Source organism: Erythrolamprus reginae, chromosome 2 (assembly GCF_031021105.1).
Source record: "Erythrolamprus reginae isolate rEryReg1 chromosome 2, rEryReg1.hap1, whole genome shotgun sequence".
NCBI lineage: Eukaryota > Metazoa > Chordata > Lepidosauria > Squamata > Dipsadidae > Erythrolamprus > Erythrolamprus reginae.
In genome coordinates, this window is record NC_091951.1 from 197584928 (window position 1) to 197610887 (window position 25960).

The 25960-nt window shown below is 40.1% G+C and overlaps 1 protein-coding gene across 1 annotated transcript in view; it reads left to right on the top strand.

Moving 5' to 3' along the window:
• Positions 1–1497: 1497 nt before the first annotated feature.
• LOC139161647 (LIM homeobox transcription factor 1-alpha-like) overlaps positions 1498–25960 on the top strand; it is a 119947-nt gene continuing 95484 nt past the window's right edge. The window contains exons 1-2 of the mRNA XM_070741066.1: positions 1498–1673; positions 10129–10214. Of these exons, the coding sequence (XP_070597167.1) occupies positions 1627–1673; positions 10129–10214 (133 nt within the window). The 5' untranslated portion in view covers positions 1498–1626. The remainder of the gene's footprint in view (positions 1674–10128; positions 10215–25960) is intronic.

Consider the following 25960-nt stretch of genomic DNA (forward strand, 5'->3'; position numbering starts at 1 on the left):
GGTTTCGAACCGCTGGAAGGACGGCTGACCGCGGGGGCGGGGGTGGTGGTCGGTGAGGTGGAGGCGCGAAGCGGGGACCATCAATCTAGTTTGTATGTTACAATCAGATGTAACTAATCATCACTCCGAGAGACACATACACACAGACGTGTAGAAGTGACTTATGGGCTCGAGAGATTCCCTCCCCCAAGGGAGTTGATTACCGTTAGAAACTTTACTTAATTATAAGGGGGGGGGGAGAGTCCCTGGATTTCAACCTGCCCCGGGAGAGTACCTACAAGCTGACGCCCTGTGAGTAAACTGGGTGGAGAAATTGCGCGTTTCCTCTCCTTTTCCTCGCTCGGGGTTTTTCCAAAGGTGCCAACCAGAGGGAAGGTTAACGGGAGGAGGGTGCGCAATAAATCTGCGGATTTTCCTTTCACAAGGCAGGGGATCGACCGGTCACTAGCTTGAGCGACTCAGGAAGAGGAGGGCGGGCGTCCTAACAGTTCGAGGTACCAACGGCTCTTCTTCTTTCGGACTCCGCGCAACACCCCGTTGCAAAGGGAGCAAGCCTAATTTGCTGGGGAAATAATACAAGGGGCGAACATTCCTTTCTGTTTTCCAGAAAGAAGTGGAGGGGGTCATTTGACCCCTGTGGAGAACATGACACCGCATTGAAGCCTGGGGGATTGCTCCGTGAGAGTCTAGCGCCCGTGGGGACGCACAATCTAGGGTAAATTCCCAGGCTTTCGTCGGAAGAACTCGCACTGCTGATGGGTAATAAATCAGGCGCACCTTTAAAAACAGGGTTTAAAACCAGGTTGCCCTGCCGTGCTAGAACCAATGGTTATCCGTTTTAGGGTTTTGCCGCCCTCCCATTCCCATCATCCCCATCCCGGGCGGGTCTTTATTTCTGCAAGATCGTTTTATTTAAAACGCGCGCGCCTTGAAACGCTCCTAATTGTTTGTTCTTTTTTTGGATGAAAGGTTGGGATTGAAATATTTGAATTGAGTGGGTTAGGGCAATGGAGGTGCATTTCCGGGGGCTTCCAAAAATCCCCCTGTTCGAACAAGTTCAGCAACAATCTCCACGCTAGAAATTAAAAGACCTCAAAAGTTTTCTAGTTGTACAAGGTGGACTTAGGGGAAAAGTGGACCGAGAGGAAAAAACAGAGAGGTACTTTTACCCCTGAGTTGGGAGGAAGGTACGTAGATTAGAAAGGTTGGTTGTTGGTCAGGGGAGAAATGAAGGGCGGCTTATAAATCTAATAAATTGAATTGAAATGGGGGGGGGAATCTAACCCCATTTGAGTGAGAAGAGAGGAAAAACTTTTTTTTCTTTTTCTTCAAATCCTTTCTTTCTAACCCCCGGGGTGGGGGAATGAAACACTTCAAAAGGAACTTTAACAAACTGGCGCATGGCGGGGGGGGGGGGGGTGTCTTCTTCTCTTTGTGGAGATCTGAGTGTTTGTGGTTCGATGCAGCCAAAAGCATCCGAAAGTAACCGTTATTCCGGGGGACCACAGGTTTGAAGGAGAACCGCGCAACTCAGCAAGGCGTCTCCTCGGCAGAAAGCCCTACTGACTTGCGAGGGTGAATTGGGGTAGGGACGCACGCCCTAAACCCGTCAAGACTGCAATTCAAATGCCGCCTTTAGGCAACGGTTGGCCCGTGCCGATGTTTTCAATGAGGTATGCATATATACTGCTCAAAAAAATAAAGGGAACACTCAAATAATACATCCTAGATCTGAATGAATGACATATTCTCATTGAATACTTTGTTCTGTACAAAGTTGAATGTGCACAACAGCAGGTGAAATTAATTGTCAATCAGCGTTGCTTCCTAAGTGGACAGTTTGATTTCACAGAAGTTCGATTTACTTGGACTTATATTGTGTTGTTTAAGTGTTCCCTTTATTTATTTTTTTGAGCAGTGTACATTTTGAGATGCTTCCTAAAGTGTGGGATGGTTGATCTATAGCTTGCCACACAAGTGTGTGCATCTATATATATCCATATTCATCTATCTCCATATCTATCTCCTTAATTCCATCTCCATATATCCATATTTATATATCGAGACATATCTACTGTATATCGGGGAGTGCTTAATTGTACTGCTTTGCGGCGTCTCCTCACACAACAATTTCGAGGAAGTTCCGGGAGAGCCCCGCTTTCGCGAGCTTTATTCTTCTCATATTTGCGAAATGGAAGCAGCTTTCATGGGAAATGGTTGATGGGCGCTTCACTGATTAAGGGCTTAAATAAGATCTCAACCCTATAAATCAGAACGCTTGTTTGTTGACTTTGCATAGGTAGTCGATTTGGCTGCGCGTTTCTCCCTGGCCATAAGCCCGTTGTTGCATGCCGCGAAGAAATGAGACCGCAACAACGCTTTCTAACATTTTGAACAATGATTCCCCTGTCCCACCACTATGCCTTCTTTCCCACATCTTTTGTAGGGCGGCTAAGACCCAAACAGATCCTTATTCGCACCAGGCTGTGCAGAGATCCTACCTTTGTTCTTCTCTGGGCACTTTTAACTGGGATTTAAAAGTGGCTGGGTACAAGTTTTCTAAGGCAAGTCAATTAGACCCTAGCCACACATATGGCAAATTGAGTAAAGATTCTCTCTGGAAATAAGAGCAAACGACTGGGCTGTTTTTATTGTAGAATAGAGAATGGAATGGAATGGAATGGAATGGAATGGAATAGAATAGAATAGAATAGAATAGAATAGAATAGAATTCTTTATTGGCCAAGTGTGATTGAACACACAAGGAATTTGTTTTGGTGCATAGGCTCTCAGTGTACATAAAAGTAAAGATACGTTCATCAAGAGGATAATAATAGTCCTGGTATTAATAAGCAATCAAATCATATTAGGAACCAGTCAATTAAAAAATGTAAGGATACAAGCAACAAAGTTACAGTCATATAGTCATTAGTGGGAGGAGAAGGGTGATGGGTACGAGGAGAAGATTAATAGTAGTGCAGACTTAGGGAATAGTTTGACGGTGTTGAGGGAATTATTTATTTAGCAGAGTGATGGCGTTTGGGGGGGGGGGTTTCTTGTGTCTAGTTGTTCTGATGTGCAGGGCTCAATAGCGTCGTTTTGAGGGTAGGAGTTGAAGCGGTTTGTGCCCAGGATGTGAGATGTCTGTAAATATTTTCACAGCCCTCTTTCTGACTCAGGCAGTATACAGGTCTTATTCCTTTCTTTAAAAAAAAGAAAAAAGAAAACATGCACCCAGATTTGATAGTGAATTAGGATGGAGGAGAGGGAGGAGGTCTTGCCACTCTTACATGCAAAGATCACTAAATATTCCCTTCCTCAGAGGTGGGGGATGAAAAACCAGTAGGAAATGTTCCTTGGGGATAGCGCAGTTCTTCCTACAGTTGTCTGAACATTTCTAGGGGCTATTTGATTATGATAAAGATGAATGAATTATTATTAATAATACAATTATGAATTGTATTCATGCTTGCATCAAAATGTTTCAGGAGTTCCCAAATTCTTTATTTTGCACACATACACAAACATACACATACGTGTGAGAGAGAGAGAGAGAGAGAGAGAGAATGTATATGTGTATGTAATGTGTGTGTGTGTGTGAAATAAAGCACACACACATACATACATACATACATACATACATACATACATACTGCTCAAAAAATAAAGGGAACACTCAAATAACACATCTAGATCTGAATGAATGAAATATTCTCATTGAATATTTCATTTGCACAACTATTCCATTTGCACAACAGCATGTGAAATTGATTGTCAATCAGCGGTGCTTCCTAAGTGGACAGTTTGATTTCACAGAAGTTTGATTTACTTGGAGTTATATTCTCTTGTTTAAGTGTTCCCTTTATTTTTTTTGAGCAGTGTATATTTATTATATATATAATAAAGCCAAGCTTCCAAAAATTCTCTTGAATGTTTGCATTTAAGCAATGCAAAATTCAAGAAAGATGGCCCTGTTAAATTTGCTGCAACCACAAAGCCAAATTTAGGACTCCACTACAGATGAGCCTGCTGGCCTTTCCAAGGAAAAAAGCTCAGAGGTGGCTATAAGCTCTTGCCTAAACTGATTGGGTCAGCAGTCATAAAAAGTTGGCTTGCAAGGAAGGCTGAATATAAAAGGTGATCTTGCAGTCCCATCAAAGCTTGCAGGAACTGTTTTTGCTAAACTAGAATGGGTGTTTCGGTTTAGAATGTAAATCCAGTTATTGTGATTGGTACAGTACGGTATTTTGGCTTAGTGCCATATGTATGATCCCACCCAATTGTGGTCTAGTCATCAAACCATAGTTAAGCAGACAAGATTTGGATAACATAAGCATCAGCCAGCGAAGCTGAAGGGAAATGGGATTTGGACAGAAAATATATTTTAGTATGAACTGGGAAAGAAAAGCAGTTTATACCATTTATTCGATTTTTTTAATGGGTTTTTTTTTTCATTTGGATAAACGCTTCTAATTAATTTTAACTTTAAATTAATTTTAAGATATTATTTGGACACGTTTATGTTTAGTCTTCCTTTAAATAGCTCAAACTATTTTATCGACTCAGCTTGTTAAAGCAGACTAGAAAACTCTCTGTCTGAACTATCAAGGAATTTCATTCCGAAGTAGGAATTTGAACTACGACTTCCCAACCTAACCCAACAAGGTCATCAGCTCTATTTTACATCAATTGCTCTGGCTCACCTACAAAATACGTCATATGAGTGAAGATAAGCTTAGGTATTTAAACAAATCCAATGATTTACCTTAAGTTAAAATGCTTTTGCATACATCTGTTTATTTGTAGTTTAAAATTTTTACAGGATCATTTATATCGGCCTGGCATTATTTTATATAATGCCTAATTTTTTTTCTTTTCTTTTCCTTTCTTTCTTTCTCCTCCTTTCCTTCTTTCCTCCTTCCCTTCTTTCTTTTCAAGCATCTTCAAGCGAGTTTTGAAATATAAATATTTAATGATAAGAACACCCTTAAATTTACTTTAGAAAGTCACCCAGATCAGAAACATGGAATAACCGCTTCACAACCAACTCGCATTTAACAAAATTGGGTTCCTACGTTTGAAACCGGAAGGTGCGAAGAGCCAAAACTCGCGGATTTTGCAATTGCGCTAAAATATTCATAGAATCTGTTTTAAAAAACAAACGCCGCACTTTAGCCATTTATCCACGAATGAAAAAATGAAAAAACAACACCCCACTCTCCTAACATTCCTTATCTGGCCACGTTTCTATTACTTTTCCACGGCATTCCAGAGAGTTGAATTCGTTGCTGTTATTGCTAGAAAGTATTTAGTCCAAATCTCTTGAAAAGATCTTAATTATTTATTTTTTAAATCTAAAAAAAAATAGAACGGATGTGATTGTCCACGGAGCCTTCCCAAACAGCCAAAAGCTTCGCCCTTTACGTGCTTCGGGCGCGTTCGAACCCTCGCGGCCCAAGTGAAATTCTCCGCCTTTGAAGAGAAAACTTCCGTTGGAACGTTTCTGCTCGCAGCGTTCCACCCACCTCTCCCCACTTCTGGATCGCCGGAGCCAAAAAAAAATCATTAAAGTGGCATAAAAGGCCAATTAATAAAATAAATAAAATAAATTAGGCAGCGGGGCATTTCTGGAAGATGTTGGCGATCAGGGCAGTGTTTGAAGGGACAAACCAGTCTTGGTTTTTCCTTTGTTTATTTATTTTATTACATTAGCTATCGCACTGATAAAAGACTCGGGAACGGGACCAAGTGATCGTAGAGAGTTGTGTTTAACGGGCTCACCATCAGTTGGAGACAGCAAGAGTTGAGGTCTTCACCCTAGCGTTCATATAATCGCCTCCAACCTCGAGTTTATCTACCCCACGCCCTTTTCTTTCTTTCTTTCTTTCTTTCTTTCTTTCTTTCTTTCTTTCTTTCTTTCTTTTTCTTTCTTTCTTCTCTCTTTTCTTTCTTTCTTTCCTTCCTCCCTCCCTTCTTCCTTCCTTCCTCAGTCTCTCCCTCTTTTTCTCTCTCTCGCCAATCAATTATTCAACTTATCTGCTGCCCCATTTAATCACCATGGTTAAAAATAATTTTTTAACATGTCCCTAAGCCTGTCTGCCTGGGAGTTCCAAAGATGCTTTTTAAAAAAGAAAATAAAAGCAACTGGACTTTTGTTTTTTTCTTTGAAGACGTTTCACTTCTCATCCCAAAATTTCTTCAAAGGGGGGGGAGGGACAAAGAAAAGTTCACTTGCATTTTTAAAAAGCACCTTTGGGACAACTATGGTGTGGAATGACAGAGAATCCCCATAGATGTTTGTCTGGCTGGGAGAAGGCTAACTGACTTATATATAGGTTTTCTCGAAGATAAATGCAGGAAACTGTAAGTAGGATGTTCTTGACAAATGTATCTTTTTCTTTTATGTACATGGAGAGAATATGCACTAGAGACTAATTCCTTGTGTGTCCAATCACTCTTGGCAAATAAAGAATTCTATTCTATTCTATTCTATTCTAATTATCCTATGCAGCTTCCCAGAAAAGCACACCTTTCATAAAAATAGGCTCCATTGAGTTAAACAGATATCCCCCACACACACAAAAAAAATAATGGGAATAAGATTACAGTTAGAATATATTACAATCACACACTTTCTCTCCTGGTTATTGGAACTGCAAGGATTCTGGAGCTGAGTTCACATAACTTACTAAGCCAGGACTGATTTCACCATGTTTACTAAATAAGCCATGTTAAAATGGGTTCACAAACCCCTGAACCACGAATAAGTTAACTGTGCTTTGATTTCATATTTCACTCTCAGATTCAAACATTGCGATCATGTTCTTGCTTTAGATTTGAGGTCAATTTCATTTGGATTAGTTATTGCCCAGAGGAATAACTTCAAATAATGAAAATGTTTCTATGAGTTCAAAGCCTCGCTGAAGAGGCTGCCTCGCTGGGTTCCTGGTTTCTTCACCCACCCTTTGCTTAATTTGTGTAGAGTGTGTCTGAATGGAGTCTGATGTGGGTACACTCAAGAATTCCCTTTAAATTGCTTGCCTGTGCAAAATGAAGCATTCCTGCATGAGCTACTCCACTGGTTTTGCCATTTTCCCACAAAGAGACACACCTAAAACAAGGAGCAAAGAATATTTGCTGAATGATTTTATTCTATTTACATTGTTATCTTACTATACAAGCCAAAAACTGGAAGTGCAAAGTGTATTTTAATTTATAGGATGCCCATAATTTGCCCTAATCAAGATCCACTATCAATATCAATGCTTTGTCCTAAAATGTTACAAAAAGCCAATGGCCTCAGAGCAGTGTGGCTGTGAGCATATACCAGCTCCTTCAGAACAGTTCAAAAGGGAAGTGAGAATCACATTGTTTGTGGTGTGTATGGTCTCTGAGGGCTCCATCCTTTTTTTCTCACCAACTAGCTACTTAAATTGGCATTAAGACAGCGGCACAACTCCAAAAAACTACTAGATGGCAGTAAAGTGGAAGAGATTTCACTGTCACTCAGTGGTGGTTCAGAGAGTTGCAGTCCAAATCTGTTAGCCATGGTATAATTCTTAGACAGGATGATTATTGCTTGTCAGGGTTAGGAACGATGGGCACTGTAGTACTACATATCTGGGGAGGTATTAATTCATAGAAAGGTAGACTTATTGTATTTGTAATTATACTTCCTATTATTATGATACTGTAATACTGTAATACACTTCTTATTACCTATTACTGTAATAAACCAACGTGGAATAAGCCTTGCTACAAGGCTCAAAGTCTACCAAGAAGTAGTGCTAACTACCCTGTTTTATGCCAGTGAGACTTGGGCTATATACAGGAGACATACTAGGCAATTGAACCACTTCCACATGACCAGCCTCGGTAGAATTCTGAGGATCCAGTGGCAGGATAAGGTGCCTGTCACTGAGGTCCTCTCCAGAGCAGACCTGCCATCAATTCCCATCCTGCTCATGAAAGCCCAGACACACTGGGCAGGCCAAGTTGCAAAGATGCCAGACCATTGCATCCCTAAACAGCTCCTCTCTGGTGAGCTGTCTAAGGAAAGTGATTGCATGGGGGACAAAGGAAGCATTACAAAGACACATTGAAAGCCTCCTTCAATCCCTTGATATTGACACCACCTCCTGGGAAACCTTGGCACAAGATCAACCAACATGGCACATGCTGATCCACCAAGTCTGCCAGACATCTGAAACCAGAAGGACATTCATAGCAGAAGACAAGTGAGCGCTCTGCAAAGCCAATGACTATGGTGCCGACACATGTCTGCCCAACATGTGGCAGAACATTTTGTGCCCATATAGGCCTTACCAGCCACCTGCAGATACATCACATACAGCCCACAACCCATTAGATGTCAAGGTCCTCTTTGAACACGATGGATGAACATTATCATAATACTATGGCTCTGGAGATGGTAGTGAATATGTGAAGGAAAAATGTTGATATTCACAAAGAAACAAATAATAATAATTCTACAATGGCAAGAACTTGCTGGATACAGTTGAATTCTTTACGACTGCAAATCTGTGTTACGGCAATTATAATTATGATTTAACCTTAGGCTCAGTCCTAGAACATTACAAAAACAAGTAAAAGGAACAGCATTTCTTCTGGATAATCACAATCAGAATTCATTTGACACTGGAAACAAATGTTTACAGCTAGAAATTTCCCATTTGACTCTTTAAAAAACTAATGAAGATCTCATTTTAATATCTCCCAGGTAACGATGTAACATATCTTTCACTCTATCTTCTGCAGACATGTTTTTAAAAGTGAGGATATTTGTTTATTATAGAGTGGGGGGACCCTAAATAGTTATGAAATAAGAATTGTATGGATTTTACCTTGACCATGAGCAGATTAATTGAACTCACTCATCACTCTAAATCACTGACTATGATTTGTTTCATAACTATAATTGCCTAGATTCACATAACATCCTAACTTCAGAGAACCTAAAAAAACCCACCAAGATCACATTACTGTTTAGTACAATACCAGAAGTTGCTCTTTCTCTTTATTTTATAGCAATAAAAAAATAACACCATTGTTTTCGTGACAACTTCAGAGAACTATTGAGAGACAGTGTTGCCAACTGATCAGAGAAAGTGTGGGACTGTTCCTAGGCTTTTAAGTATAGCATGTGATTTCTCTAACATGAATAAGATTCATAAACTCATGGAGATGAAAAAGGCAATCGAGGTTAGTTAGTAAAACAGCTTTATGCAAGAAATTATTTCACAAAGATTGGAACTACAGCCTGAAGATGGTGAATGTGATTTCGCCGAAACGTCGCATAGACATGCAAAACATTACACAGGGCAAAACCCGAACTCAGAACAATCTACATACATATACCCGTGAAAATTTACGAAAACATATATATATATATATATATATATATATATATATATATATTATATATATATATATATATATATTTTAATTTATTTATGAATTGTTTGCTGACCCATCTCACTTCAGTATGACATTTGTCCAGCTTCTGCTTCAAATCATCCAGCAAAGAGAAACTCATTACTTTCTTTGGAAATTTGTCCCACTGCTAAGTTGCTTTTACTGTTGAAAAACCTATTTAAGGTTCACCTGACGGAGAGGCGGAATCATCACCCATCTTGTATTGTGATAGCATCCACAGATTGCTGTAAACCAGGGGTCCCCAAACTTGGCAACTTTAAGATTTGTGAACTTCAACTTCCAGAATTCTCCAGCCAGATTTGCTGGCTGGAGAATTCTGGGAATTGAAGTCCACAAGTCTTAAAGTTGCCAAGTTTGAAGACCTCTGCCTTAGACCTTTCAAGATAGGAGGATGATATGTTGCCTGTAGATTGTCTATCCCTGATGTAATTGCTGGAGATACATACAAGTTATGAGGCAAGAAAACAAATGATGATAGTCCCGTTCCAAAATCCAAAACAGTCTTGAAGTAACTAGATTGTTTACCTCATTTGGAGTTTCCTAGCTGGCAGATTGAAGATAGATTCATGGAAAATGAACACTATCTCCTATCTGAGTACAGCATAAGACCATGGAAAAGATAAATGCCTCTCCTTATCACTCCTCTTTTGATGACTAGTTTCTCTTTGACAGGCCCATCTTCTGCTGCCAGGCCTGGAGGATGAAGACTGAAGAAGCCCCCTCTTGTCTGCAGCAGGCCATGCCAGTCTTGGGATATGGTAAGTTCCTAGTTTTGGGGAAATGTGTTGAGCTCCAAAGCTCATTGCTTGATAGTGAGATTGTACAGAGTACACCCTCGCAGTGGTTTTCAACCTTTCCTAATGCTGCGACCCTTTAATACAGTTCCTCATGTTGTGGTAACCTCCAACCATAAGTCTAGCTCCAATTCTCCCAACAGAGCTTTAAGATGATTGGCAGGAAGGTCAGAGGGACACCCCTACTGTAAACACCTGATTGGTCAGATTTTAAAAATATGTTCCAAGGCGCCAGAATAGAAGCTTTAGTTCCTAACACCATGGGAAATTTATATTTTCTATGGTCTTAGGCGACCCCTGTAAAACAGTCATTCAACTCCCAAAGGGTCCCGACTCCCAGGTTGAGAACCATTGCTCTAAGGTCTTCTAGTCCCTGTTGGTTACACACTAATTTGTTCCAGTTTACCATACCTTTGGGGATCTCTGATTTAACTCCCTATATTCTACTCAACAAATTATGTCAGTCCATACATAATTGTACAACTCTGTACAATCCTGCCCTCACTGTGAGCTGAGAATGGAATTCTATACTTTCTATGTTTGTGTAACATATTGAATGGGTGAATTAAAGAATTCACGAGATAAAGACTACATTCATATAATGTAGGGGTTGCCACAGAGAAGAAGGAGTAAAATTATTCTCCAAAGCACCTGAGGGTAGAACAAGAAGCAATGGATGGAAACTAATCAAGAAGCAACTTAGAACTAAGGAGAAATTTCTTGACAGTCAGAACAATTAATCAGTGGAACAGCTTGCCTCCAGAAGTTGTGAATGCTCCAACACTGGAAGTTTTTTAAAAGATGTTGGATAACCATTTGTCTGAAGTGGTGTAGACCTAAGCAGGGGGTTGGACTAGAAGATCTCCAAGGTCCCTTCCAACTCTGTTATTCTATTCTACTCTACTCTATTATATTCTATTCTACTCTACTCTACTCTATTCTATCACATTAAGCTTGGTTACTATTAACCTTGATTATATGTTAGTTGGGCATGATGCACAAATTCAACTGTTTATGATTCAATATCTGGTGCAACTGCCCCAAATAGTTAAATTCAGTTAGCTAGGTTGTGTGAATGCCAATAGTGTGGCTTAATGGAACAATATTTTCCGAAAGTCATATGATTCTAATGTGGGCCATGTCACCTTCTCGGAGTGGAATAGCTTTCCTCTCCTCAAATGAAGTAGAGGGATCTCATTTCCAAGACAGAAGTCCACACCAACTGGTGTTTGTTGTCCCATTTCTAAGTCTTTTCCTTCAGGAATGGAGAGAATAGGACCCATCCCTTGTATTTCACTTCAAAGGACAAAACATCTTTGAAGTGGCAAAGAGAAGGACCAGGAGAGACATGATAGCAGTGTTCCAATATTTGAGGGGCTGCCACACAGAGGAGGGGGTCAGACTGTTTTCCAAGGCACCAGGAGGCCAGCCAAGGAATAATGGATGGACCAGGGAGAGATTCAATCTGGAAATAAGGAGACACTTTCTGACAGTGAGAGCGATCAACCAGTGGAACAGCTTGCCTGCAGAGGTTGTGGGAACTCTGACACTTGAGACTTTCAAGAGGAGATTTGATTTCCATTTGTCTGAAATAGTGTAGGGACTGCTGCTTGGACGGGGTTGGGGGGTTGGATTAGATGACCTACAAGGTCCCTTCCAACTCTAGTAGTAATCTAATCTAATCTACAGCTGAACAGTTTTTTCTCTGCATCTCGACATAGGTCGATGCCAGGTTAGTCAAATTAGAGAACAAACTCTGACTTCATCTTCTTCAGGATAATAAATATGGGGGGGAAATTAAAGCCAGAGGCAAATCTCCCTAAAAATAACTTTTCATGCCAATGAGAAGTTTAACATTTTCACATCACTATTAGTAAAGCAGACCCAAAGCCAGTGTTCCCTCTAATTTTTTTTTTTTGGGGGGGGGCGGAAAAGTATAGTGTCTAAGTGGCAGTCCCTTCGGGACTGGGCGGCACAGAAATAATAAATAAATGAATGAATGAATGAATGAATGAATGAATGAATGCATGAATGAATGAACAAACAAACAAACAAACAAACAAACAAACAAACAAACAAAAAACCCACCCTGTTTTGCCTCAGAGAATTTCAAAATAAAATACTGTACTGTGTGTCTATAATAGTGAGCTCATAATAGGGCAACTCTATCAATATCAAAATGCCACTTAAATAGTTGAGCTAGTTTCAAACTAGATTTTGATTTTCTTTCTCTCTTCCTTACTCCCATTCTTTTTCTTTTTTTTCCTTCCTCTCTTTTTTCTATCTGTTTCTCTCTCTTCCTCTCTCTCTCCTTCCCTCTCACTCTTTCCCTCTCGGCTTCTGGGCAGGTTTGGAAAACTCTGAGTTGATGATGATTTTTAAGTGAGCGATTGCTCACTGCTCAGCTTAGAGGGAACTATGCCCAAAGCTGGATATAGGGATACAAAAATAATAAGCCAAATACTTTTAAACGCCAAAGGCTCTTTGTTGGACACAAGATAGAGCTTAGTTAAAATGGAGAGCATTGTTTATTAAAAAGCTTCCATACTATCCAATGTTTTGATTTTGAATAGTTTACCAAACCTAAGCAATTACGGTTTAATTAAGGATAAAAGTGTAGAATATACCAATAAGCAAGCAAGCAAAAAAACCCACCAAAAAACAAAACACTCAATCATTCAGCCCCATGTCATCGCTTCTTTAAAAAAGCAATATTTCATCTTTCTGTATAAAAGCCCTGTTTTCACTGCTCTTCAGAATAGTATCAGAGAGGAGGCCTTCCTTATCTCTAGAGATAAGCTGCTCCATAGACAAGTGTCAAACTCATCAAGAAGGCTCACCCCTGGGGTCCCTGATGTTGACATTCTTTCAGCCTGGCAAACTGGAATAGACCCTTTATCTGGGAGCTCACTAGGTGGGTAGATTTTGTATTAGAGTAGCCAATCTTGCAAATACCCTGATCCTAAGCCCCAAAGCCCCTATGAAGAAGATAACCTCGAATTGCACCTGGAAGCTAATTGACAACTTGTGCAAGTCCTCAGTATGGGGGATGCGGTGGCTCAGTGGCTGAGACGCTGAGCTTGTTGATCAAAAAGGTTGGCAGTTCAGTGGTTCGAATCCCTAGTGCCGCTAATGGAGTGGGCTACCGTTACTTTTTCCAGCTTCTGTCAACCTAACAGTTCGAAAGCAGGTAAAATTGCAGGTAGAAAAATAAGTAGTGGGAAGGTAACAGCATTCTGTACACCTTCAGCATATAGTCATGCTGGTCACACGACCATGGAATCATCATCAGACAACACTGGCTCTTGGCTTAGAAATGGAGATGAGCACTGCCCCCTAGAGCTGGAAACGACTAGCACATATGTGTGAGGGGAACCTTTATATTTACCTTTACTAGTCCTCAGTAGTGTTACAGAAGAGAAACAAGCCATGCTTGTTAGTACTGGAGCTCCAGACCACTGAAGTTTCTTGTTGACCTTCAAGGATGGTCTGTGTAGAATAAATTGCAGCAGCCCATACCTGAGGTGACAAGGCTACAAATGGCCTTCAGACCCTTATCTGTAAGGAGGATGACACTAGGCTTCCCTAAGCAGGGAAGCAAAACCCTTTCAAAAAAAGTTTGGATTTCTTCCAGAATCAAGAGGCTTCTAGATTTGCTCTATTTTGCCATGGATAAATTAAAACCTTGTTTCTCCATCCAATGGACTGCAATGACTGTCCACCAACCCTAAATCTTGCAAGTCAACCAAAGGATATCTTGCTTATACCAGTTAATGCCACCAATAGCCATCAACTAGAGTTGTCAAGGTTTGAACCCTTCAGCAAGTATAGTCTGCAGCTGCAATCCTGCCACTTTCTCAATAACTTACTTCCCCTAAATCTACAGGCCAATACTTGATCAGAATAATCAGGTCAAGTAATAGCTTTTTGAAGAGGAGACATGCCACTTTCATTTCAAGGTAGATAACATAATCTCCTTACCAAAGAATGCAACGATCTCCATCCACATCCACTCTCCCATCATTTTCCTGGAAGTCTTTACCATTTAGTTTGGGACAGGGATCCAATACAATGATGGGGGAGCTAAGCTACCCACTTTCTCAGGGATCCTCAGGTTCAAACCAATCTAGATGACACCACAATGTAACATAAAGCAACTCTGTCATGGCAATCTAGATGACATCACAATGTAACATAATGTAATTCTGTTGTGACAGTTGGACTTGCCTAGCCAGCATGCAAATCCATGTAAGGGTGAGTTTAATTTTCCAGAGGTCTCACAAGCCCTTCCCATTTCCCCCACTAACAACTACATTTCAAGTATGAGAAAGTGAATACTTGTTTTTTCCTCATTCAAGCCTTCCATTCTGGAATTCTCTTCCTACCTTCAAAAAGTAAAATTCTTCTTCCAATTGAGCACACCTCCAGGAGACTTCATGTACACTGAGAGCATATGCACCAAAGACAAATTCCTTGTGTGTCCAATCACACTTGGCCAATAAAGAATTCTATTCTATTCTATTCTATTCCTATCCTATCCTATCTTATCCTATCCTATTCCTATGCTATGCTATGCTATTCTATCCTATCCTATCCTATTCTATCCAATCCTATTCTATCCTATCCTATCCTATTCTATCCTATCCCATCCTATTCTATTCTATCCTATCCTAGTCTATTCTATTCTTGTGATTTCTTTGGCAGCAATTTGGAAGTGGTTTGTCATTTCCTTTTTTGAGATTTCACTCCAACACACAACCACAAACACATTTTCCAATCCTTCCTACCCTTCTCATTATTTGGTTCACACCAGGGGTGAGTTCTATTTACCTTCCCTACCAACTCGCATCTATGTCATGTCCCCGCTTTCATGGAGTGGTGACCGGAGGACCGGTTTGGAGGTGTGGCCAGCAGAGGCAAATTCCCACCATCGGTTCAGGCAAACTGGTCTGGATCTGCTGCAACCCACCACTGGTTCACACATATGTATACATTGTCGTAGCATATATTATTATCCTTTTGAACTTGAACATATCGTTAGCCACTTCAGTGTTATTTCATCTTAATCAAAGAGGCTACATAATCTTACCGAATAAACAGTAGGGCGTCTCAAGTACTAAAATTATACTTAACAAGATTTACCACTGTAAATTCCAAAAACATATAGTTGATTGAAAAAGCATACAGAGGAAGAAACCTCTGTAGTGGAAATTCCAAAGGTAGCAGACTGCTGATAGTACAAATTTGTTGTTTTATTTGTACTTTTTTCCCAATTAAAAATTTGTACTATCAGCAGTCTGCTACTTTTTGAATTTCCATTACAGAGGTTTCTTCCTCTGTATGCTTTTTCAATCAAGTATATGTTTTTTTTTTAATTTACAGTGGTAAATCTTGTTTAAGTATAATTTGGAATAATTATGGAAACTGACTTGCTAATATCCAATTTATATTACATACGGTTAGAGAAGTAATGCACCAAATATTATGATTGCTTTTTCTCTATTTTTTTAAAGCTTTTTAAAATAAATACCCACATTGTGTTAGTACTGTTCTTGGGAAACATGAGGACTAGAGACTTTAAGCAAAATATTAATTTAACTTTGGAACCTGTTTATTTATTTATTTATTTATTTATTAATCAGATTTGTATGCCGCCGCTCTACGCAGACTCGGAGACTGTTGTTGATGAGCATCCTCCCCTTCATATGTGAATATGCATGTGGACATTAATGAATCCACAGAAGGAAGTCTTGCTCCGAACTATGTTATATCCATAGTATATTAGTGCACAGTGAAGGGTGCAAGGGTACAGCAGATACCAAGAAGAGACAGAATAGATGGCAGGAGAGTATGCCTAGAAAGATTATTTATTCTTTACCTGGAAGATCATGAACAGCTAGCTGGAGAATTCTGGGAGTTAAACTCCACAAATCTTAAGGTTGCCAAGTTTGGGGACTCCCTGCAAGTGGCTGTCCAGTCTCTTCTTAAAAGCCTCCAGAGATCGTCCCTGCCAAAATGAGCCAATTTGGTTAAGGTGTTATTACAACAGAGGTCAGGAATGGGTTTCAACTAGGTAGGCATTACAGTAGAAATATTATAATAATAATAATAATAATAATAATAATAATAATAATAATAATAATAGCAACAACAACAATATTATTATTATTTTTATTATGTCAGTACAACACAGCAAACAAGATCACTATGCTGGATTTCGTATTTCATCACCAGTCGGGCGCTTCCCAAGCACCTAGGACTGCGTGATGTAGCGGCGAATTATGTTTGCCGATCCCAGTAAAGCGGCCTTTTGCAATTGACAGATGGAGATTTTGTCAATTCCAATGGTTTTCAAATGTCCGCTGAGATCCTTTGGCACTGCGCCCAGCGTGCCAAGTACCACTGGGACCACTTTCACGGGCTTATGCCAGAGTCATTGCAGCTCGATTTTTAGATCTTCGTATTTCACTAATTTCTCTAGCTGCTTGTCCTCAATTCTGCTGTCTCCTGGGATTGCGATGTCGATGATCCATACTTTCTTTTTCTCCACGATCACAATGTCTGGTGTGTTATGCTTCAGAATTCGGTCAGTCTGAAGTCGGAAGTCCCACAATAGTTTTGCTTGCTCATTTTCAACCACTTTTTCGGGCTTATGATCCCACCAGTTCTTTGCCACTGGTAAATGGTAGTTCCGGCACAAGTTCCAGTGGATCATCTGTGCCATGTTATTATTATTATGATTGTTATGATTGTTATGATTGTTATGATTATTATGATTGTTATGATTGTTATGATTGTTATGATTGTTATGATTATTATGATTATTATGATTATTATGATTATTATGATTATTATGATTATTATGATTATTATGATTATTATGATTATTATGATTATTATGATTATTATGATTATTATGATTATTATGATTATTATGATTATTATGATTATTATGATTATTATGATTATTATGATTATTATGATTATTATGATTATTATGATTATTATGATTATTATGATTATATTTGTATGCCGCCCCTCTCCGTAGACTCAGGGTGGCTCACATTAGCTTCCTTCTAGACTGGGTGTACAAGTAGGTAGGATTGTTGCAAAGTGAACCACAGTTCTGCTTTAAGAACTATGTAAAGACATCTTTTGTTCTACAATCATTCCTGACCCTTCAGGGATAAAGACCTCTTTCTCTTTTGCATGTAGCTCTTTTGCAATGCAAATTGCCCCGCAGAGTTAATACATCTGGTCAGCCTATGCTTTATTCAATAAGGTTTTACTCCTAGGTAAGTCTGAACAGGATCACAGTCTGCACAACACTACTGGATTGCCTCTGTAAGCACTGATGAGGTCTGGGGGAAAATATATCCCACTCAGTAACTCTCAAATAAACAATCTGGAAGCAAATAATATGTGGAAGGGAGTACAGAGACCATTGAAATGGTATCTCTGGGACAATTATGCCAGAGAGTTTCTACTTACGCAGCAAACCTCGGCATTTTGCTGTTAAATAAACAGGAATAACACTGCACAAGAGAGGATTATTTTCACAAAGCCCAAACCATCTCCATTTCTTTATGACTTTTAATTTCAGTCTGAGTGCAGGCATGATCAGGCTGTGGATGCAGGGAGAAAAACAGATCTTGGTGGGGAGAAAAACAGATCTTGGTTAGGAGGAAAAAAGCCACCTCCCTTTGCCCTCATTGTGGGTCTGGGTGTGTATTAAATCTGCCAAAGATTGGAAGAGAAATATATCGCGGTTACAATATCTGTGAAGAGTGAAGCTCCAAGGAATTGCAAGGCTGATTCTGATAAAACCTTTGTTATTTAGTTATGCTCGCTGCTGCTTGGTTCACTTACTCTGAATTAACTCGGATGGTGGTGGTGGGAAAAATAGGCTTTACGTGTATGAAGAAATCAGAGAGCATGATTGTCATGCCAAAGAGAAGAGGGGTCTCCTACCTTTAATAAGCAGGTAGAGGAGGAAAGTTTGAAAGGTGTTGCTTCTCCTGAGAATTATACCTTATCCATAGCAATAACTTTGCCATCACATCTCTGCCACTCTTGATGCCTCTCCCTTCCAAAGTAAAGGCTTTTTTGATGAATGTGGCAACTGGGGACTTGCTTCTCTTGTTTCAGGAAGGCACGTGGCAATAATGAGATTTGCTATTCTTTTGATAAAGCCTATAGGCGTACTCCGTGCATCGCTTTTAAACTGCAGGGGTAGATTAACCCAGCTTTCCTCAATGCGCCCTCCTTCAAATGCTTTGGGAGAAGATATCCTGGCCTTGATGTCTTGTCATGTCACGATACGCTGGCTAGGAATTCTGGGAAACTATGACCATCAACACATCAGATCGCGCGAGACTTGCTCTTGTGCACCTACCACAATCTTACCTAATCCATCTCTGTCAAATGTGCATCACAGTTCCAAACGTCTAAAACGATCTAAGATTACACGATCCTTACTAAGCAATAGCCGTGGACATGTTCAGAAACACTTGGAGGTTTGAATGAAAGCTGGCAATTGGCCACCGAAGGGACAGCACAGCAATATAAACCCACTTGGCTTTAAGACTATTTTTTCACTGTGTTAAAGGGGGGAAATAAAGATTGTGGAGCATTCTTGCTGCAAGTTTCATTTGCCAGTAATTACCATCAAAGACAACAAAAAATTTCATTTATTCAAGTTACCCATACATAAGCTAACAGCAGAATGTGCTTATTTGTGTAGTACAAACACAATAAAAAAGAAATGAGAGCTGCAATGATGTGTGCCAAGGAAAATGTTCCAAGTCAGATTCAGACATGCTCTTTCTTATGGTCCCTATCCCCAAATACTTTTCTAGTTTCTATTAAATTTTGCCTTCTCCTAAACTTTGCAAATTCCTTTTTTCCTTTTCATTTGCCCGCCATTATTTTGATGATAATATGCATGTAGCTTGAAATGAAAGGTTTGGGGAAGTTACAATTGTTGGCCCATATATATTTTGCATCATCAGGCTGAAGTTTCCAAGCTTCGTGCTGATGGTGGATGTGATTTCACCGAAACGTCGCATAAACATGCAAAATATTACACAGGGCAAAACCCGAACTCAGAACAATCTACATACATATACCCGTGAAAATTTACGAAAACATATATATATATAACAGAATGAGCACTAAATCAGAAAATCTTATTTCTAAATATATATAGATATATAGATCAGAAGTAGCATCTTTAAGGTTGAAGATGCATATTGAATAGATAATAATAACAACAACAATAATAATAACAACAATAACAACAATAACAACAACAATAACAACAATAACAATAATAACAATAACAATAATAATAATTTATTAGCTTTGTATGTCCCCCCTCTCCGAGGACTCGGGGCATTTTGGAAGTTGTTTCTTATGTTGCAGTGAAAGGCAATCAAAATAAATATTCATCTGAAATACTGTACCTTCACATGTAGAATTTAAAAATATGTTATAAAAGGCTATAAAAATATGCCTTTTTATGCCAGTAATTCAAATGCTAACGGATGGGAAGGTGTCTTTAATTCTTCTTTCACTGAGGTTGGTAATTGATAATGTACCTGTTTAATGTGTCCCTTAGATTAATATATATGTGTAATACGCTTAAACCAGATATTTGCACAGTAAAGAATTATCTTTTCTTTCCATATTCTTTCATGGATTCCCTCGTCTTTTTTATTTGATTGGAGTTCTGATCAATAGCAATAAACAATTAAATAAGTCAATTGTAGGGGTGGGGAGTTGTGTGATCATGGAATAAAAATTGAACTGTTTCCTCTTTATTGAATACCAGGTGCTTCCTTTTTGGATCAAGACAAATTAAATATTAAGTGAAACACCCCTCTTGGTTCTTTTATCCTTATTTTTCTTCCAAAATAAAAAATAAGCTATTTCAAGACAATCATGTCTGTGACCCAGTAATCCTCAAGGTGTGACTTGTAACTCAATAATTCATGTCTACATTGGCATAATTAATGCTGAATAAAGACCTATACTGTATATTGTTGAAGTAAGTCTTGTAAGCCAGGTAACCCATTCAATTTTAATTTACAACTTTTTTTCAGCAAGGAAAGAAATAGGCTAATAGATTTTTCCTGTATAAGTTCTGGCTGCAAAGTTTGTTTTTTCTCAGTTCTGCATATACTATGACCACACTTACTAGTAAAGTATTTTTAATATATTAAAATTAGTATTGGTTTACACATTGTACTGTCTTGGTTTGTTTTGACTAGACTTGAATGAATAAACTACTGTGCTTGTGTAATGCTGAAGTTTGAAGTTGACCATCAAGGATTAGCACATGAGCATAAGGGAAAGGAGGCAAACCAATCATTTAATTAATATCCTCTGCCGTGTGAAGCTATATTATATTTCTCTTTAAATTATTCAATTTGTACTAAGGCCATTTGATATAGTAGTACTTTGATATCAGTTTAGATATTTTCCTCTGGAAAACACAATTAGCTTTGTTTGGTTTTGGCTTTTCTGTATTTTTTCTGCTTTCTGAATTTATATTCTCATCTATGAATTACCATTTACATTATGCAAATGTTCCCTTCTGTATCTATGTTGCATTTCCTCTCTTTTAGAGATGGGCATGCAAGAGACTATCTCGAGGTCACGGGGGGACACAATTTTATTCCTGCTCTGAGTATGGAAATGGTTGAAACCTTTCATATATTTATTTATTTATATATACACACATACCTATATCTTAGAGGCAATAGCAGCCCAACTCACCAGAACGACTATAGGAAGCATACAGCCTAGAGTGCCAGTTTGGTATAGTAGTTAAGATGCCAGCCCAGATACCAGGAGACTGAGAGTTCTAGTTCCACTTTAAACATGGCAGCAAACTGGGTGACTTTGGGCCAGTCACGCACTCTCAGCCCGAACCACCTCACAGGTTTACTGTTGTGAGGAAAATAGGAGGAGGGAGAAACATTGGATGTGTTAACTGCCTTGAGTTACTTATAAAGTAATAAAAGCTGGATAAAAAATTAATAGATATAAATAAATACAGAGGATAAAACCCCACCCCAAGACAGCTGCATTTAAATAAATATCCAATAATGTAGGAATAACATAGCATCTATCTGGGGTTGAAAAATAATTCCATTTCTAGTCAGTAAAATTGTTACTAAACAAATCCAGATAATGGGGATCATGTAATCTCCCATCCCAAAATCCATGGAACTTGTAACTCTTCAATGCCAAGATCATCCAACTCTCTGGGGACATGCTGTTCCATAGGGCGAGCATAATGAAATAGAAGCTGCTCAGAGTCCATTTGGAGTGAGCAGCATATACATGCAATCAATCAATCAATCAATCAATCAATCAATAAGGCATGGTTTATAGATCCCGCAAGATGACACTTGCCTAATAGTCAGGGTAGACCTGGAACGTGCCTGCTGGCTTTAATGGGACAAGCAAGACAATCAGAGATGGGTAGCCCCACAAGTAACTTAGCCCTCAGCTACAGAGAGCTTTATAGGACATATGCAGCATTTTGAAATGGGTTTGGAATGATACCAGGAGTTAGTGCAGCTTCCTGAATTAGGAATAAAGACAGATACCCTCGGGGAGAGGGAATCTCACAAATAAGCTGGTCCTGTGCCATTGAGGGCTTTAAAGCTAATTACCAACCCCTTCAATCACCCCTGCAAATAAACTGAAAGCCTGCACAGCTTATCCAAGCAGTGATGTAATATGGTTGAACTGTAGGGTACCCAAAACTATGTATTCCACCAACTTCTGGACGATCTTCGAGGGTACTCCTACATATAATGCCTTGCAGTAATCCAACTGGGAAATGGCCAAGGAATGAGTAACCATGAGCATAGCTTCTCAGGAATGGGATCAGGTGGAGCACAAGATGAATCTGTGTGAATTGCTCACTAGCTCTGTCCTGAGAAGGGCAACCTTGACAAGAATCCAAGATGGTATCTCACGTAAACCAGAGAGAACACACACACACACAAAATCCAGAATCAATCAATTTTGCTGGGGTTTATTCTTCACCATGCCTTAATATTGTGGCACACATTTGCACTACTGAGGAGCCAGCAACTGGTAGAGGTGATCCAGGGCTGCTTGACACTTCAGGCCCCATGCAGCCAAATTGTGATCAATCTTTATTACAAATCTAATTTATCTCTCTTCTCAGTGGATTTTCAGTCACGGCCAGAGAGAATTATGTTGACTGGGTTAGACTTAAAAAAATATATATATATACATGTGCCAAATTCTTTCTGTGCCTGAGGCAGAAACCTCCTGAAGCATCTGTCTTTGGCTGTAGTGGTGTAAAGATAACAATATAAGAAATAATATGCTGCTCATATATAACACCAGGTGTTGCTCTACATCTAGCTAAAACTGAGTTCAGGCAGAAGAAATAAGAGCCAACAGCCAATTCTCTAAGCAGCCATGGAAAACATGTTTTGGTTGTAATTTATCAGCAAGATTCCATTATCAGCAGCCTCTCATTTGTTTCTAGACAAATTGAAGTTGAAATAAAACCTTTGAAGTCTGTTATTTAGTTATGAGAAATATTTCTGTACATGTCATCCTGTTGAACACTCCCAAAACATTTCACAAAACGATGAAATAGTTTTGAAATAAATAATTTAACCATGGAGTGATAAAACAGAATATACATCCCTATGGGTAATAGTACAGAAATTTGTGACAAATGAGACAAATAATCAGTGTGCAAATGGAAAAGAAGACTTTTCTTATGTTTGCCTCCTTATGAGAATTCCCAGGCTAGTTTATTTCTTTGTTTCAATGGGAAGGAAAGATAACTAAATTTTGTCACATCTAAAGGTTTAATTCTGCTCTTCTGTTTTAAAATAAGTCTGAATTCTGATTTATTTTTTAATTTACTCTAACATTTTGCTCCGTAAACTGTGGGTGTACTGACAATCCATTGGAAAAGCTCTAGATGTGCCTAATGAGAGTCAACTTCAGAATTTTAGAATACATTTTAATCTTGTCAATTTATTCAGTTGAACATATGCCTGCTATCAAAACTCTGGGTGGCAAGTCCCATCTTAAGAGGCAGTCCCAGCTTTCTGTCTCAAAGTGAAAAATTCCTTTCCTAAGACAATGCCTAGACTCAATTCAATGTCCTTCTTAAAACCAATGTTCTTTTTGTTTGGAACAATTATGCCTATCTTTTTTAAAAGGCCTCTTTTGCCCAGAAAACAAAATGTCTCAATTTTGATAAATATGGACAAATATGTTTTCTGCTTAACTGGCATACCACTTTTTTTGGCTTTATTCAAAGAATGAGTGAGCAGCGACTATCTTAAATTCAACATTTATTTAATGGCTCTGCTGTAATTCTGTGTTTTGTGATCTCTTTGTTAGTTGCCTCTAATTTTCCATGCACTTTCCCTTTGTACTTTGTTAATAAGTTCAATTGACTGGGGAAAACCAATAGATGAAGCGTCTGGCGACCAATGAAGCAATTGACCATTCAAGCAATTAACTTAGTTTTTTTTTAATTCATGCAACCCCAGCCAGGCATTTGCCTCAAATCTTCACCAGCAATCAGAAAACATTGCCCTGAAAAATGGATGCACCAGTTTCCTTTTTCCATGCTGAAAATCAGCAGCAAGGAGGCAAATAGGCTGATGCGTCTACACTACCTTTCTGTTTAAACCATGCAAAGTATAACATCCAACGTGGCCAGAAGCTTCGGTCTAAGCTGCTGGGCAGAGATATACATAATAAATAGAGCCTGCAAAATGGAATATTTTAAAAATGAAAATAAAAGCAAGGAAGACAAAAGCAAAAGATGTGTGCTTGATATATTTATTTTATTTATTTATTACTTAGATTTGTATGCCGCCCCTCTCCGAAGACTCGGGGCGGCTCACAACATGTAAAAACAAATCATAAGCAATCAGACAAATTTAAAATATTTAAATATTTAAAAAACCCATATACTAACAGTCATACACACAGACATACCATGCATAAATTAAACGTGCCCAGGGGGAGATGTTTCAGTTCCCCCATGCCTGACGGCAAAGGTGGGTTTTAAGGAGTTTACGGAAGGCAGGAAGAGTAGGGGCAGTTCTAATCTCCGGGGGGAGTTGGTTCCAGAGGGCCGGGGCCGCCACAGAGAAGGCTCTTCCCCTGGGGCCCGCCAACCGACATTGTTTAGTTGACGGGACCCGGAGAAGGCCCACTCTGTGGGACCTAATCGGTCGCTGGGATTCGTGCGGCAGGAGGCGGTCTCGGAGATATTCTGGTCCAATGCCATGAAGGGCTTTAAAGGTCATAACCAACACTTTGAATTGTGACCGGAAATTGATCGGCAGCCAATGCAGACTGCGGAGTGATGGTGAAACATGGGCATACCTAGGTAGGCCCATGACTGCTCTCGCAGCTGCATTTTGCACGATCTGAAGTTTCCGAACACTTTTCAAAGGTAGCCCCATGTAGAGAGCATTACAGTAGTCGAACCTCGAGGTGATGAGGGCATGAGTGACTGTGAGCAATGAGTCCCGGTCCAGATAGGGCCGCAACTGGTGCACCAGGCGAACCTGGGCAAACGCCCCCCTCGCCACAGCTGAAAGATGTTGTTCTAATGTGAGCTGTGGATCGAGGAGGACGCCCAAGTTGCGGACCCTCTCTGAGGGGGTCAACAATTCCCCCCCAGGGTGATGGACGGACAGATGGGATTGTCCTTGGGAGGCAGAACCCACAGCCACTCCGTCTTATCCGGGTTGAGCTTGAGTCTGTTGACACCCATCCAGGCCCCAACAGCCTCCAGGCACCGGCACATCACTTCCACCGCTTCGTTGACTGGGCATGGGGTGGAGATGTAAAGCTGGGTATCATCCGCATATTGATGATACCTCACCCCATGTCCTTGGATGATCTCGCCCAGCGGTTTCATGTAGATGTTGAATAGCAGGGGGGAGAGGACCGACCCCTGAGGCACCCCACAAGGGAGAAACCTAGGAGTCGACCTCTGGCCCCCCACTAACACCGACTGCGACCGGCCAGAGAGGTAGGAGGAGAACCACTGAAGAACAGTGCCTCCCACCCCCAGCCCCTCCAGCCGGTGCAGAAGGATACCATGGTCGATGGTATCGAAAGCCGCTGAGAGGTCAAGGAGCACCAGGACAGAGGATAAACCCCTGTCCCGGGCCCGCCAGAGATCATCCATCAACGCGACCAAAGCGGTTTCCGTGCTGTAACCGGGCCTGAAACCCGACTGCCGGGGACCTAGATAATCGGCTTCTTCCAAGGACCGCTGGAGCTGGAGTGCCACCACCTTCTCGACAACCTTCCCCATAAAGGGAAGGTTGGAGACTGGACGATAGTTGTTAAGTACGGCTGGGTCCAGGGAGGGCTTCTTGAGGAGGGGGCGCACAAGCGCTTCTTTATAGAGTGATGGAAAAACTCCCCTCCCCAAGGAAGCGTTGGTAATCTCCTGGGCCCAGCTCCGTGTCACCTCCCTGCTGGCCGAAACCAACCAGGAGGGACACGGATCCAGTAAACAGGTGGCAGAACTCACAGCTCCAATGGCCTTGTCCACTTCATCAGGTGTCACCAGATCAAACTCTTCCCAGACAGGTGGACAAGTACGTGCCCCAGTCACCTCGACTGACTCGTTGTCAGTCGACTCTGTTTTACAATTGGAGTCGAGG